The 16,666-nt window shown below is 42.8% G+C and overlaps 1 protein-coding gene across 1 annotated transcript in view; it reads right to left on the bottom strand.

Moving 5' to 3' along the window:
• Positions 1–3,897: 3,897 nt before the first annotated feature.
• Positions 3,898–16,666, bottom strand: part of LOC8042382 (arylsulfatase B) — a 35,738-nt gene continuing 22,969 nt past the window's right edge. The window contains exons 8-9 of the mRNA XM_002415452.3: positions 13,854–14,296; positions 3,898–4,023 (exon numbers count right to left, since the gene is read on the bottom strand). Of these exons, the coding sequence (XP_002415497.3) occupies positions 3,898–4,023; positions 13,854–14,296 (569 nt within the window). The remainder of the gene's footprint in view (positions 4,024–13,853; positions 14,297–16,666) is intronic.

Below are 16,666 nucleotides of genomic sequence, written 5' to 3'. Positions count from 1 at the left end.
GTAAGCTGACCAATTCCTGAGCCGACGAACTTCGACGGTGAGCTGACCAATTCCCGAAGCGACGGACTTCGACGGTGAACTGATCAGGTGCGGAAGTGACCATCTTCGTTTATCGACCAAGAACCCGAAGGCTGACGTCAACTTCAAACCTACCGTCAACGGGACTGCGTATAACATTCAAATGGAATTTTGCTTTCATCCTACGTTGAAATCTTGTCTTGGTCAATCGTTTGCATCCCTCTGGGCCTGCCATGCAGCTTTTTTAAAGCTGTATTCCTGGCTCGACAGGTTTGTGAACACCTATACTCCATTTCATACTTGGTACGCAATGCTGTCAAGGCTACTGGCACAAGCATGTGACTATATGATGAGCTTTGTGCACGCCTTTGCACTTGATGAAGCCACATGCGCGTGTTAGTAGCCTTGACAGTGTTTTGCACTAATTATGAAACGGTGTATAAAGAATTCAATTTCTGAGGGGCTAATGGGTCTAAAGGGTTGATAGGTCTAAAGGATTTATGGATCTAAAGGGTTTACGGGTCTAAAGGGTTTGTGGGTCTAAAGGGTTTATGGGTCTAAAGGGTTGACGGGTCTAAAGGGTTGACGGGTCTAAAGGGTTGACAGTTCTAAAGGGTTGGCGGGTCTAAAGGGTTTGAAGTGCTAAGAGGGTCCCATAACACATCAAGGCTGATGGGTGTAGGAATGCGAGAGCATTCCTACACGCAGCGCATTTCTACATGCAGCGCGCCCCGCTGTCCGCTGCACGGAGAACAGCGGGTAGCGTGCCCGCTTCTCCGTGGGTGAGGACAGCGGGCGGCGCGCCCCGCTCCTCCGCGGCGCGACATGGCTGAAAGCAGAGCGTAGAACGCGTGAGGAGCGGGAAGTCCCCGCTCCCCCCTCTCTACGGCCACGCCTGACGCGGCGGCCGCGCCCCCGCAATACCTCATAAAAAAGAAGGCCGTAGCGCTCCGAGTCGTTACGTCACAATGTCGGAGAAGGAAGTGCATAGCGCAACTACGTGAGAAAAATGTCTGGGCATCGGCGTGAAAAAAACGTTTCTTGTCGAGCGGCGCGGGGTGTTCGTGAGCGTTTATCCGACATTAATATATGTTTTAAAAGCGCAGTATTGTACAATTTATTTTATGTATAATATAAACGTAATATGCAACGCGCTACAAAGGTTGAAAGTACCAATTTTATATTTATGATTATCCCCGTAACCGCGGGACTACGTGCAATCCCGCAGATCTCCACACTTTTCGAATGATCCGGTCTGCCGGGACGTTTTCTTCCCTCGTACGGGCTCCGATTCTGGTAAATTTACGTTGTGTTTGAGCTGCTGACTGTCTAAAAAGGAACGATGAGACTTTTAGAAGGGAAGGGAACCGAAGAAAATCCAGTCATCGCCGCAGGGAGTGCACGCGAGCAAGAGATGGGTCGACGACGTTAAGCCTCCCACACTGCTGCCGCTGCTCTCGTGTGTGTATGTGTGGTTCTGTTTATCCTTCCCGTAGTTTCTTGGTCGTCACCGCAGTCTCGGGTAGTTTTTTGTGTTCGCTTGAAACTACGGCATTTACGTAGATTCGCGGAAGAAGTACTGCTACGGTTTGAGTGACATGTGACTAGCCAACGATGACACTGGTCGATTATCGATAGACCTCTTTTTCGACAGAGAGAGGGACTTAAGTTCGTATTCAAATGTTTTCGTCACGGATATTGTGGGACGTATGGATACTAACCATGTTGAATTAACCTGAGACTGGGGTAGAGAAGAAACATCAAAACGTAGAAGGGAAAGAAAATAGACAGGACGACGTCTAAAAAAAATACGGGGTATGGATACGATCGACAGGTGACAAACAACTTATTTACGGGCTTTCTTGGTCATGTGGGACGCGATGTAAAGTGCTGCAGTCGTTTTTTTTTTCTTTTTCGTGATAGAATGGCATCTTATTTGTCGTTATCCGTGTGCGGTTCCGTCGACATTTGTAGATATGCGTGGTAATATTGTAGTTTTGACTGGAAGGTGAACAACAAGTTTGTGTGATTATACAAAGTGCGCTGTTTCTGCTTATGTGCTTATTTATACAAATGTTACTTTATTGCCTGACCCACATTTATACTAGAATCTTAACTGTATATTCAGGTAATAGTATTATTGTATATAGAATAAGATATTTTGTTCAAAGGCAGCTCGAGCTCATAGGGTGAAGTAAATTAGTTGACTGTAAATAGTAAGTGGAGTACCCCTGCCACACGGAGAAGTTAATATATTTTCATTAAATGATATGGGACTTGATCAGCTCGCTCTCTGGAGTGATTATATGAGCGTCGCAAGCAGATTTGTCGACCCCATAATGTAATTCGATCGAAATTACATTACTTTTGCCATGTGGCCGGGATGTAATGCAAGAATTCAGTAACTGCACGCGATAACATCGCTTACATGATCGTGAGTGACATTTGTCTAGCCGTGTCCGCGTTGACTACGTCTACCTGATTTTTAACTGTGATATGTTTTGCTGTGTCTAATCACGGCGTGTCTCGCTATTTTGTCGTAGTATTTCTGTGCAAAATATGCATTCCTACAGCAATGATTGCGTGACTCAATGTTTTCTCTTATACGCCTACCTCGTACCATTTCATACCGATTATTTAGCGGTGTAATAGTTTGCCCGTGTAATAAAATATTTTCGAGACCCCTTCCTATGTGCGGCTTTCATTTTAGCTAATAAGACACGCGTATGTGACTAAAAACCCGTTACGACGGTCGATCCACGCGCGTTGCCTTCGCTTCGACGCGCGCCCCCGATGGCCTTCCTTCGCGACGTCACGAGAAGAGCGCTACGGCCTTCTCTTCTCGGAGGCGTTGGCCCGCGCCACCCTCTCCACTTTACCCAAGCATGGGCCGCAGCGCCAGGAAGAGGTCTTTTCTGCGGAGTGGCGTTCCTTGGAACTATGACGCGTGGCAGATATGTTAACAGCCGTTTATTGAGCCGTTCTCGGCGGTCACGGACCACGCCGGCGGCGCTCCAGGGTACAGTTAAAGCTGCCGCATTAGTAAGCTTGATTTAAAAGATTAAAGAGTCCGAATACATTATTAGTTGTCAATAGAAGTGTACATTTTAATATCATTATCAACATTGTTAATTTATAAAAAAAGATTCCTTTTAGGAATAAATCTGACTACGTCCCTTGAACTTCATTCATTATATACAAAAAAGTCGCGATTGGGAGGCACTTTGCAAGGACACGCATTGTTTTCTGCTAATACTAAGAACTTGCTCTTAAAATGTATCTCATCAGCAGCAAATAATCCGCCATTTTGCGAATTTTCCACGTTTATTCATCGTGGTAGTTTGCTCATCTACCGTATATCCATATTTTATTTTTCCTTCTCAAACGACGCAAGGCGCGTTGGCACACTTCCCTTTTGCCTACGACCGAGTTCTTGCGATCTCTTCCGGCGAGATGACATACACTGGCACACTGGCGCCATCTATGAGGTGGTCCTGAAACTATATTTTACTAGAGCAAAGGTTTTGCGGTATTCACGAGCTCAAACGTATGCATGTACTCTCTATAATAGGCGGTCGCTTAAAACATTGTCATAAGTATTTTTTCAAGTTAAAAAAAAGAAAGAAAGATTATTTAAAAAAAATGGAAAATATGCGAAAATGCCGACGGTTCCACGGCTATCCGATAGATGACGCCAGTGTATTTTCTTGTCGGAAGAGATTTTAAGAAGTTTAAAGCCATACAGTCGTAAGCACTCGCCAGTGTGTGACCCAAACTTAAGCGCGTTGTAATTATGAATGCTTAATATAGACAGAATAAGAACAAGGAAGATGCAAACATTAATTATATTACAATTGTTCGGTGCTATTTTGAAAAGTTTCATTGCCAGGGGCCCCACAAGCCATGGTTGTATTTTGGCAGTCCCCTGGGGTCCAGCGGCTTGTTTGCAGGCGGCACCATTCCCTTGGCGTACTCCTTAATCTTCTTGATGAGCTCCTCAAGTTCCTACGAAGAATAAAAACATATCGCTTTATATGTAAAATATGTTCTCGACTAAAGAAATAATGTTTTGAGTCATGGCAGAACCATTTCAAGGCATGTTATATTGGCGAGTAACGTAGAGGGAGACACAAAGTCCTGTCGCATTCCTCGCGTATAAAACTTTCGTTATATTTGAGGGTACAAGATAAGGTTGTACATTGCTAGGAAATGGTCACGCGAAGAACGAATTACAGCTTTCAGTTTATTTGATATAAGCTGCGTAAATTACTTAACGAATTAGATAGTAGTAAGCTGGATTTAGTTAAAATACCATCCAAACAATTGAAGAATGTTTCATAAATGTTCATGGGTAAAGTAGTGTTTTTCTGTCCTAAATTCATTACTTCACGAAGTGTTTGTTCTTTTTGGCTTGGTATATGTGTACTGAACACCTGTTTTTGATTTCAGATATGATCGACCAAAGGTTGGCTAGTCGACATTTTAAAATCAACTGATGTTTTTATATGTTATTGTCTAGTGTCTGGTATGAACGAATCCAAACTTAGTTTTGACTAGAAAAAATACTTGGGGACAGGAAAAATCGTAATGCATGAGGTGGTGGACAGTTGCATTAACGCGCACTGATGGAGGGGGCCCGTTTGAGAGTGAATAACTAAAGCGATAACATTAGGAGAACTCTAATACGTTTTAGGCGCAAACTATGGGTATAGCTTGCTTGTAATATAAAGTAATCATATTTATTTAAAATTTATTTATTTTTCTAAAAATTGACAAACATGCCTGCTCGAACGACAAATGGCCAAATTTGGAGGTCTGTATCTCATGAAATAATTTAATCATTATGATATAATTTGCAGATATTATTCTACTAATATATAGCTAATATTAAAAAAAATAACTAAGGTATCTGTGTGATACAATAGTTAGGATATATTTAGTCAAACATGGAAAAAATATCAAAAAGAAAAATTCCGATGCGAATAAAAAAAAAAACACCACCCTCGATTTTTTTAAAATTTAGGTAACCTGTTATACTCTATTTCGGCATTCATTTCCATTAAAAACATGTTGCATCATTTTATTGAGAAAGAAGATACAACTCCCCAAAGTAGGGTCCTTTTTCAAAGCCTACACTTAGCAGTGTTTTATACAAGAACTGACTCTGAGTTCCAGTTTCATGAAACCAACACACATCTTTTATATATTTTTATTCAGATGAGGCCAATGATAACCAAAGAAATCGTTCACACACTTAAATTAAGGAGAAACTACTGTGTACAAAGAGGTATCATATTACGGACTAGTGATCCGAGAAAAGATCATGCAGCCATCGGCCACTAGGAACTTTGTTTACTTTATTCTCCTGCGACACTATATGCTATTCCCTCTTCCGCTTTACCTTCATCTCTCTCTCTCTCTCTCTCTCTCTCATATATATCCCTGATATATATCCCGAACAAAAACATGTTCAAGCATTCCCTTTCTGCGTGGTAGTGTTCTGTGGCTAGCAAAAATCATTTCCTCGCTAAGCTCACGATTATGGCAAAATAGTTGCCGGAAACCGCAGACGACACTCGTCGCTAGTTCTGGCAAAACGGCCGATACAATCTTTTTTGCGCATTTCCCCGCTCGCTGTCAAGGACAAGGGGGTTCGCTTCAACCAGCAAAACATGGCCGCCGACGCCTGTTTACTGAGCAGTCATGCCTGTCGCCATCTCACTCGCTGGCGTCACGGGCGATAATATCAGGCACAAAGGGGTACACCAACCGGCAGCATTATCCCCAAATACTCGAGCCTCGCGTAAATACATAGTGTAAACACTGTCGCCATGTTATCGTAGTAAGACCGCCCCCCCCCCTCCCCCAACGGGGGACTGCAGTACGCGACGGCGTACTAACACAACGGCGACGATATCGACATCGCGGGCTCCGAATTTTCCCATAGTTCTACTCCACGGGCATTTCTCGAAACGCTTGATATTGTGTACGCCCGCCTGGAAGGATTTCAGGCGCGTAGTTAAGATAAGGCGGTTCTCCGCGGCAAAAGAAAGTAATTTCACAAAAGCTTAAAAGCGGCGGCGACGCGTGTGCGGTGAACGCTTGTAGTTTTGGTGTAGACAGGGTGTGTGTGTTCTCGTTGTTGACACCAGCCGGCGATAAGGCACTGCAGGCGGTAGCTCAGTACAGCAAGGGCTAATCCGAGTGACCATCAACGTAACCCCACCGCCAACCCCTCGCGAACCGGTCGCCGACATGGATCAGGCTGTGTCATGAACCACGTGGTAGAAGCTCGGGTGCTTTCATATCAGCGCGTGGAGGGACGACAGTGCAATTCCGGAAAGTCTTTTTCGAAGGCCGCTGACCACAATTTTTTGTCTGGAGACTTTCCCTCTTTCTTCCTTTGTTGTGGATCAAGCTTTGCCGACAGCCTCAGTTGTGACCTCTCTTTTCAAATGTACGTTTGCAGTGAGTGAGCTCCTCAGCCTCGGACTTGTCACTTGTGCACCCAGTAGTTCTTTCACTTGGCAATTATATGCCATCAGTTGGGGTTTAATTTCTATTATTTATGTATACATTATGAAGACGTCCTGGAGCTCCGAACGAGTGTTTTGTGCAGATTACTTTTGCAAACACAAAAAGACTATACCAAAGCAGCGGAATTTTCGAAGTGTTGGCGAGTTGGACCTAAACTCGTTGAAGCAAATTCTTCCGCCTGACTGTTCCACCAAAGTGAGTGCGACGGACTACCTGTGCTACCATTGCTTCATGCACATCACTAAGGAGATCTCGATGCGAAGCTCAGAGCAGTGCCCTGACATATTTGTGCCAGCTGAAGAAGCAATTGAAGATCTAAACCGCAGCATACTACCTACAGATGTGTCGCCGCTGAGACAACCAAGCGTCGTAAGAAGTCGGGACAGGCCTGCCTATGTCAAGAGAAAGCAGACAGAACTGGAGCAGGTTGCTGTCAAGAATATACGCTCAAGGCTACGTATTGCGTACGACAGGGACGCACCATCGGGGTCGTCCGAACCAACATGCTCCACATGCACTGAGTGGGTGGACAACTTTCGGAAGGCCTTTGAAACCGCCACCTCTCCCCGGGAACGTTGTCAACTGCTTACACTCCTGCCGTCAACACTGACGAAGAATGAGGTTCAAAAGATGATTCCACAGGCCTCAATGTACCTCATCAGTAAATCCCGAAAACTCAAGGAAAAGCATGGCGTGTGGTATGAGCCGGATCCTTACACGAGGTGCAAGGTGAGCCCTGAGAACCTGTCTGCTGCCCTAGAGTACTTCACGAAAGACGAGCTACAATGTTCGCGCCAAAGTCCCAACCAGAAGGACGTCATCTCTGTCATGCTCAACGGAGAGAAAACGTTCGTGCCAAAGCGCTTCATGACACGCTCAATACGAGAGGCCTTCCGTATATACAAAGACAAGCATCCCGATTCCGGCGTTGGGCTAACGAAATTTTATTCTTTGCGCCCTAGATGGGTCCAATGTATTCCACACCAGGAAGTGTGCGTTTGTGTGCGCTGCGCCAATTATTATCTTTGCATTGCCGCTCTAGAGAACGTTACAGGCTCAACATTCAACACTGGTGAAATGAACTCGGCATTTCTGTGCGACCCAGCAACAGAACTGTGCCTTCAAGGAGACTGTGATCACTGCCCAAAAGGCCAGTTTCTTACACTCCAGGAACTTGATATCCCGGAGGATGAAGAGATTGTGCTTGCAACATGGGAGTCCGGCGACCTTGTGAAAAAAACTTTGGAACCTGAGACTTTTCTAAAAGTCATCCAAGTGACGGTTGAAAGTTGGTTACTTCACAACCATATCCGGCAAACGCAAGGTAAAGTGATCTACGATGAAAAACAGTGCATGCAACGCGGGAGCATTGTCTTTCATTTTGACTTTGCTGAAAACTGGACCATCGTGCTTCCTGACGAAGTGCAAGCATATCACTGGAAAAAAAAAACAAGTTTCGATATTTACATGTGTAGTGACGACAAGAAAATCTACAAACAGCTTTGCCATCATCAGTGAGGACCTGTGTCACGACGCCGCTCACGCTTGCTTGGCTCTAGAAAAAGTGAAGGAGTGGGTTGAAGACAACGTTGCGGTATACTCGTACGTGACGTTCGTAAGGGACGGCGCCACCAGTCATTTCAAGAATCGCTACCAGCTTCACCAATTTGCAAAGGACGATTGCCCACAAGCCCAGTGGTTAGTTTCTGCATCTGGACATGGGAAAAATGCATGTGACGGAGTTGGCGGACTCGTGAAGCACCAGGCCGCGCTGAACAACCTGAGAGAACGTTCAGTAAGCGCAATTCAGACGGCCAGGACAATGGTGAGCGTTCTATCAAAGAAACTGAAAGGCGTGCATCTTGTATATCTGGACGAAAATGAGGTTGTTCGGTATCGTGAACAAAAAAAAGAAGAGTGGCTGACGGTGCGCGCCTTCCCTGGCATTCAGTCTTGGCACGCGTGGCGGCTCAGCAAATCATCAACAGAAGGGACATGTGACGTATATGTAGCACGGAGAGTCGGATCTGCTTGGAAGCAACTTTATTAAATGGGTACAGCGAGGAAAACCTTAGTGTAAAGTGCCGAATTTGATTTCCCAAGGACTGCTCATTTTGAATGCAGGGACATCTTATTTATCACATTTTTCTTCACGGGGTATTTAACCTACTGTTTTTGTTGGTGGTTACCAATAATTTTTATCTGATCACTATAAAAAAAAATCCCAAAATGTTATCCTCGAGCAGGATAAAATATATCGGCTTGCCACGATTCATTCATACACCGAGAGCATCGAAGCTGCTCCAGTTAGGCACTATGGCATCCGTCACCTGAAATTGTTTGTAATCGTAAATACACAGCCAACCTAAATATTTTACTATTATATCTTTGTTTTTGTGTGTGGAAGTAAAGTTATTTATTTTACTCTAGATGTAAAATATACCGGAAGGTACAACTTCACACTGCATCATCTTTTCTCAAATCATTAGTCTCTAATATGATACCACTTTGTACGCTTATGTAAAATGCTGTATATAGTTTCTCCTCCCTTTTACTGTGTGACCGATCGCTCTTTTTATCAATGGCCTCATCTGAATAAATGTATATAAAAGATTTGTGCAAGTTTCATGAAACTGGAACTCAGAGTCACTTCTTGTATCGGACACTGCTAAGTGTAGGCTTTGAAAAAGGACCCTTCTTTGGGGAGTTGTTTCTTCTTTCACAGTGCAATGATGCAACATGTTTTTAATAGAAATGAATGCCGAAATAGAGTATAACAGGGTACCCAAATTTAAAAAAAATCGAAGGTGGTGTTTTTTTTTTTATTCGCATTGGAATTTTTCTTTGTTTGATTTTTTCCCATGTTTGCCTAAATATATCGTAACTATTGTGTCACTCAGATACCTTATTTATTTTTTCAATAATAGCCATATATTAGTAAAATAATGTCTGCAAGTTATGTAATAATGATTAAATTATTTCATGAGATACAGATTTCCTAAGTTTGCCATTTGTCGTTCGAGCAGGCATGTTTGGCAATTTTTAGAAAACTAAATAAATTTTTAATAAATATTATTACTTTATATTACAAGCACGTTGTACCCATAGTTTGTTTGCAAAAAGTTTTAAAATTCTCCTAATTTTATTGTTTTAATTATTTACTTTCAAAATTGCCCCCTCCATCAGTGCGCGTTATTGCAACTGTCCACCTCTCCCTGCCTTACGATTTTTCTTGTCTCCAAATTTTTTTTCTGGTCAAAACTAAGTGTGGATTCGTTTATACCAGACACTAGACAATGTCATATAAAAACATCAGTTGATTTAAAAATGTCGACCAGCCACCCTTTGGTCGATCTTATCTGAAATCACCCGTCTACTGTTTATATGTCAGTGCTATTTAGCCTACGTAAAGCGTCGAGGGTCTCGACAAACCGTATTTTACAACTTTTCTTTTTCTCCAGCTCCACCATAAATGCACATGGTAGTACATAAATTACTATTATGTGGAATATAATCACTCAATTACATGACATTTAAAAGAAGCCGTATTTTGGAGTTCCTGTTATGACGTTGTGCTATATACGCCTCGCGAGTGGGCTCATTTTCGTCTTCTGCGCATGAGAAAGGAAGTAGCGGTAACGTCAGAACGCCGAGCCCTGATTGGCTGATCGCAACCCCCTATCTGAGCGTCGTCTGCTCCTTTGCAACGTCGTCTGCGTCTGTCTTACCTTCCCTGCGACTTTCGGAGCGAACTCGACTTCGCCTTTAAGAGAGGGCAGACGAAATAACTCGAGCGGTACGTTCTTTTTGTCTAACAACTAGCAGACACGCATCAAGGAGGGAAGTCAAAGGACTCACTGGCGAGGTGTCCCGACGCGCCAAGGTTTGTTTGCTTAGAACCGAGAATGAGCGTGTTAGTGTCCGCAAGTTCCCTCCCAACTACTTTTTCCCTCCATTCGTGTGCGGCGAGACCCCTCACTCTTTAACGGCGTCGGCGGTTTGGCGCAGTTGGCGTCGTCTGCTTTCCGTCTGCTAGTCAAAGCGATGGCTGCTTTACCTTTCCTGCGTCTGTCGGAGATTAACCGCTTTTTCACCGGCGAGAGTCACCGTTGCCTCGGGAAGCAAGGAGATAACAAGAGGAAGAAATTGACCTGTTAATCTAAAATTGAGGTCAGCGATCAAAGTATAATACGGGAAGGGTTCACAAGGGTCGCGCGGGCATATTCCATTCAGCACGCCAGCCGGTCGTGGGCAGACGGTCGCCGAGTCGCGGAGTGCCTGCTAGGCCTAAGTGCCCAGCTCGTTTGGTCGCGTTCGGTGAAATCGTGGCCGTTGGAGCTTTTCCCAGGTGTTTTTGGATCCATCGTTCTTGCTCGTCGTGGTCTGTGTCAAGTACTTCTTAATTTTTTCTTGCTGCTTGAAGTCGGGACGCGTCAGAAGCGCAGGTAGAGAAATAAACGTCCGTGGGTCGTCGCGACCGCGACGCTGTCGGCCATGCTGATTTGATCGTAAGAAGTGCGTAAGACAGCTTCGGAGCTGCCGTAGGATTTCATCGTAGCCTGCGCAAAACTTACGAAACTTTCGTTTCGTGAATACGAATTTGTTCTTAAGTTTTGTCTTACACACATTGTTGGCGTAAGATTGTTTCGTGAATCTGGCCTCCGCGCTTCCGAAAGCCGCAGGAAAGGTAAGAGAGACGCAGACGACGTTGCGAGCAGACGACGTTGCAAAGGAGCAGACGACGCTCAGATAAGGGGTCGCGATCAGCCAATCAGGGCTCGGCGTTCTGACGTCACCGCTACCCCCTGCGCAAGAAGCAGACGAACTTGCCCTCCGCATAGTACCATAGAATAAATTAAATATTTCATAGGCGATTTTAGCTCTAGCCTGAAAAATTAACGTCCCCTGATGACGTAGGGGAAGGCAGCATGAATTAAAAAGAAGAAAGCATTGGCGAATCAATGATTCTTAAGGTTATATTTCAGTGAGATTACAAGTTCGGAAGCCAGTTTTCATGGTAAGTCTGTGTTTACTGAAAGTAGGTCTGATTGGGAACGAGGTATATCACGATTTATGGCAATAGGTAAAAGAAATCATTTAAGAACTGATATTTCTACGTTTGATTATATTGCCGTCAAAATTCAGCCCTTATCACAATGTAATTTTATTTTATCGTACATCGCCCACTTTTCGTTTTTTCTTATATTTTATTAATACACCATCTTTGTTTCGCTTTAATACCTCGCGTCTACCATGGCTGACGCGCAGAAGAAAAAACAAATATACTAAGTTACGTTAACTAAATAAAGTGCTGAGGAAGAAATTATGTTTAATATCTTGTTACAATGCCGACCAGACTTAAGAATAATAAAACCTTATATTTATACTCTTTCAATAAAGTGCCAGAAGTTGAAACCAACTAGTGCTCCTTTTTTAACTTCGCTGCACCATTGGTTAAGAACAGGGTAGAGGCAGATGCTATTTATATAGAAATGTCTAAAGCATTCGATACGTTGATCATGAGCTATGGCTCCAAAAGTTATAGTTATACTGTCGTTGTTCTAAACTACTTCTCTGGTTTCAAAACTATATGTCATATCGTACGGGTCATGTTCGAATTTTTAGTGCACATTCCAAACTATTTTGCTGAACCTCAGATGCCCCCCAGGGCTCTACTCTTGGGCCTCCTCTCTTTCTGATATATTTTTTTTTAACGATATGGCCTCATGTCTTAAAAAAGCTGAGCTCTTACTGTTTGCGGATGATATTAAGAATTTTATGCTCGTTGCCACTCCTTTTGATTGCAATGCTCTTCGGCACGACGTGAAGAACATACTGCAATGGTCTTCGGCGAATAATTTGCTCCTTAATCGTACCAAAAATAAGGTTCCCTCTTTGAGCAGACGACACGCTGTTATGCATTTTACTTGCTCTTTGGGAAGCACTTCAATTGAACGCGTGACTGTAACGAAAGATCTCGGTGTGTGACTTGATGGCGCGTTGTCATTCATTCCTCATGTTTCTTTTATTGTTGGCCGTGTGATGAAAACCTTTGGTATTATATCTCGTATATCTAAAAAAATTCAAACACCTTGGTATAAATGTTCTGTTTATTTTGTGCTTTAGTTAGTTCACGACGTAAATTTGCCTCAGTGGTTAGGAATTCTCCAACACGCACACAGTCTTTCAGCATTTAATCGTTTCAAAAAAGAGGGATACGCATTGTATATGACAGAAACTTTCATCGTCGCTTTTATTATGATTATAAATATCTTGTTAATAATGTTTTACTTTGGTCTTCGTGAAATAAAACATTGAAGTGTGATATGATTTTTTTTTTCCAGTGTGGTAAATGATTGGATTGGTGCTAACCTACTTCGGAATTCTTCCGATTTTTATGTTCTTTGTCGCGTTACCAGAAATTTTACTCACTTTTACATTCAATTCATGTCTTAACTCTAACCACCGTTCCGTCACGTATCCGAATCTCATTTAATAGAATCGCATTCTATAGTTTCGAAATTTGGACGGATCTTTCAGTTTTACGCCGGGACTTGGATAGTCCAGCTGAAACTTGAAACTGTGTTACATTTTGTGTGAAGTGTGCCCACTATTTGTAGTCATGTTACTTTGTAGATTTGATGCTGTGCGTATGTTGTGTTTCTTCTTTTTATCTTCTTGTGTGCGACAAGGTGAAGACCCGCGTGGTTGTTTTTCGGCCCATAAAATACGCAATATTAATAATAATATTAATAATAATAAGAAGAATATTGGTATCACTAATATTATTATTAATCACCGTTTTATTTTGCGGGATACCTTTTTTACTTGCAGCAATTTTCAAGTGAATACAATTTCAATATTTATACACCGCGACCACTGCCCCATTTCTAATTTACCTAAATAGTTGGTACCGATTGAGATGTATAATTTAGGATTTGTTGATTACTCTATACTTGTAATGCATTTTTGTGGTGCGTAGTGATGGCTAAGTTCAGAATGTGGCCACGTTGTTGGAACTACACTTTACTGAAAGGATAAACAGAGGGACCGACCGACAAGGCGACACATCTTTCCTACCTACGTGCATTTTTTCTCCTCGGTGTATGGTAAAATCTGCAATTCTTTATGCTTCTAGTCTAATCTAAAGTGAACTAGAATATTTTTATGCGCATAATTTTTCGCGAATATTTGAATTATGGTGTGCGTATTTATTTGTGTTTAAATTTGGTGCACTCCCTCGCTTGCAACGGCAGTGTTTCAATTCCGAAGTAAACATTTTTAGTTTGCGCACTCACCGTCACGTTGGAAGCCGCCAAGTTGTTCAGCTCGCAGGGATCATGTTCAAGGTCAAAGTAGTAAGGAGGACTGGCAGCTACGAAGTTGTTCGGGGGGGCGTACCGGTCGCACCTCACGACGGCTTCATTGCGCCAGTTAGGCCTAACTGTGAGCTGGCGGACGTTGTAGAAATCTTTCAGCACTTTTCCGGTTCGAGACGATAGCATCATCTGGTCTAGACCATCCACGGGACGAGAGCCTCCAGGGGCCTTCATGCGCATGTCGTGCGACCCTTCGTTGAAGGATCCCAGGACTACCTTGTGTCGCCCGACAATCAGCGCCGAGCTGTTTTCTATTGGATCAATGTTAATGAGGACCTCTTGCCGAGGGGATTCCAGGTCTTCAGATAGGGCCTTCCACATGTCCTTGCCGTCGATGTTGCCGAGCGTTGACACATTTCCTCCTGAAATCCGTTGAACTATGAATCAAGATTTACAAACAACACTGGTTTCGAAGCAACCGTGTCGCGTGACGTTGATGATTAATATTTTGGTCGGTCTCCTGGATGCGCAGTGAAAAAGATGGCCACCAATAAGTTAACTCAATGAAACCTGTATTAGGTTCTTAACAACACCAGCTTATTACACGCCATTATATTTTTTTAATCAAGTATATCGTGATAATCCTACAATACTAGTCTAATTGCACACAGCCTGAGAGGCTCCTTTGTTGTGAATATTTGCAACTCGAATATTAGGAAAACGACCTTGTACCTATACGCAAAAAAAAAACGAGACAAAAAGTGTGGTTCCAATGAAAGAAGCAGGTAGAAAACTGTGTTCCCGGTGAACACATGATAAGGTTCTAGATAAAGATATTCTGCCCGTAGAGTTTAGTATTTTTTTTTTTTCCAAGGAAACCTCTAAACAGTTTATCACCTTTTTTGAATTCGGGTGTTTTACGTGCCAAACAAAAGTGGGGAGATCTGGCACGCCCCGTAAAGAATGGGATTACTTTGGCCACCTGGGGACCTTTGACTTGCTGTCCAAATCTCAGTTACAAAGCACCCTTTAAGCAACATGTTTCCGCCAGATCGCGGGCGCCTCGGCCGGGATTCGAACCCACGACGGTCTGTAAAACGGCGCTTTGCCTCGGAGCCACCGAGGCGGCCTATCGGGTTTTATCGGTATTTATTTCAAACTCATGCGGAACTAAACCTATTATTGACACCGGTAGCAGTGTATACTTCAAAATGAAAGTTGCGACGAATACACTTGGCTTTCTCCAAAACGTCCCCAAACCGACTCGTGGGTGTAACCTTCTTCATTTATTATTTTGTAACACTCCTGATATTGTCTTTAACGTATCTGTTATACTTGGTATTAGTAATCACGATACAATCGTTGCAAACTCCACTGCGCCTGCTTGTTTTCTTAAATGTAATGAGTCTCGAAACGGTGTTATTCAAGAAGGGAGATTTTACGAAAATCTCCGCTGAACTAGAGAATCGTTTCTTTTTGTCTTTGGAGTGTTTAACCGAGAAATTAATCGTTAATGAATTATGGTTAGTATTCAAGGAAAGGATTCTTGGCCTTAAAGACTCTCAGCGAGCTGAAAAAAAGGGAAAAGCCATGGATCACTTGCAATCTCATTCGTACGATTCGTAAGTGATTGAGAGCATACCCGCAGTAGTGCAGAAATAAATCGGCGAATAATTTCCAGAAGCCAAGGTATCTAACATTGCTCTACTAACAAAAATTGAATGTTTGTCAAAAAAAGATTTTCTCATGTTTAACTGCACTTTCAATATAAAAACAAAAATAGGTTTTGCTAGTATATAAAATGGTGTTCGATCAAAGATAAAGTAGGTCTTCCCAACTTGCTGCATGAAAAAAACACCAGTGAAAAATGATTAGGATAAAGCCATTGTATTGAACAATGTTTCTAATAGTGAAAAGACGGTGAGAGTGCAGGCGAGCTGGTGGTAGCTAATCATGTCGTATTACACCTGAGACTGCGGTGGAAGAAATCGGAAGAACTTTCAGTAGGAGGAACAGACACAGAGAACGTCTCAAACGTCCCGGCCGATTTCTTCCACCGCAGTCTCAGGTGTAATACGACATGAATGTTTCTAAGTCAGTTTTTTGCTCAGATAAATTTGTCTTCCGGCGAATTATCGGCGATCAGCATGCAGTAATAGAACAGCTTGTCTTTCTGTCAGTGGTATTGTCAATTTGCTTTGTAATATTGCTGAATGGAACGCCCCTAGCCCTGATGCAATTTCGCCTAGAGTAGTGAAGCGTTGTTCTAGCGAAGTGGCAAAGTAATTTGTAATCCACACAAAATCGCTTTAAGGAGTTAAACTACTTAATGATTCGATGGTTGCGAATGTGGCGCCCGTTTTCAAAAGCGAATAAAAATTTAATCTGTCGAACTATAGGCCAATCTAACTTACATCAGTTTGGTGTAAATGACTTTAACATATCTTGTACTGAGCTTTAATAAAGTATCTTAGTATGACTGGGTTTTTAAACGATTCGCAGCACAGATTTAGAAAAAAAGTTTCTGATGTACGACACAACCGATTGAATTTTATTATGATGTCTCTACCGAACTTGATAACAGACGTCAGGTTTTGAGGATTTTTTTAAATTTTAAAGGCGTTCGTCACTGTGTCACACTACGTGCTACTCAAAAACTTGAAGGTTTAAATATTGATACTGCTGTGGCTAACTGGTTCAGGGATTGCTTAATTTCAAGAAGACAACAGGTTGTAGTAAATGGAGCATGCTCGAGGTCTCTATTACGTCTGGAGTGCCTGTGTCCACATCTT

Source organism: Ixodes scapularis, unplaced genomic scaffold (assembly GCF_016920785.2).
Source record: "Ixodes scapularis isolate PalLabHiFi unplaced genomic scaffold, ASM1692078v2 PGA_scaffold6__148_contigs__length_123643588, whole genome shotgun sequence".
In the NCBI taxonomy this organism is placed as follows: domain Eukaryota; kingdom Metazoa; phylum Arthropoda; class Arachnida; order Ixodida; family Ixodidae; genus Ixodes; species Ixodes scapularis.
Note: the sequence above shows the minus strand (reverse complement) of the source record. Positions and strands in the feature narration are given on the sequence as shown.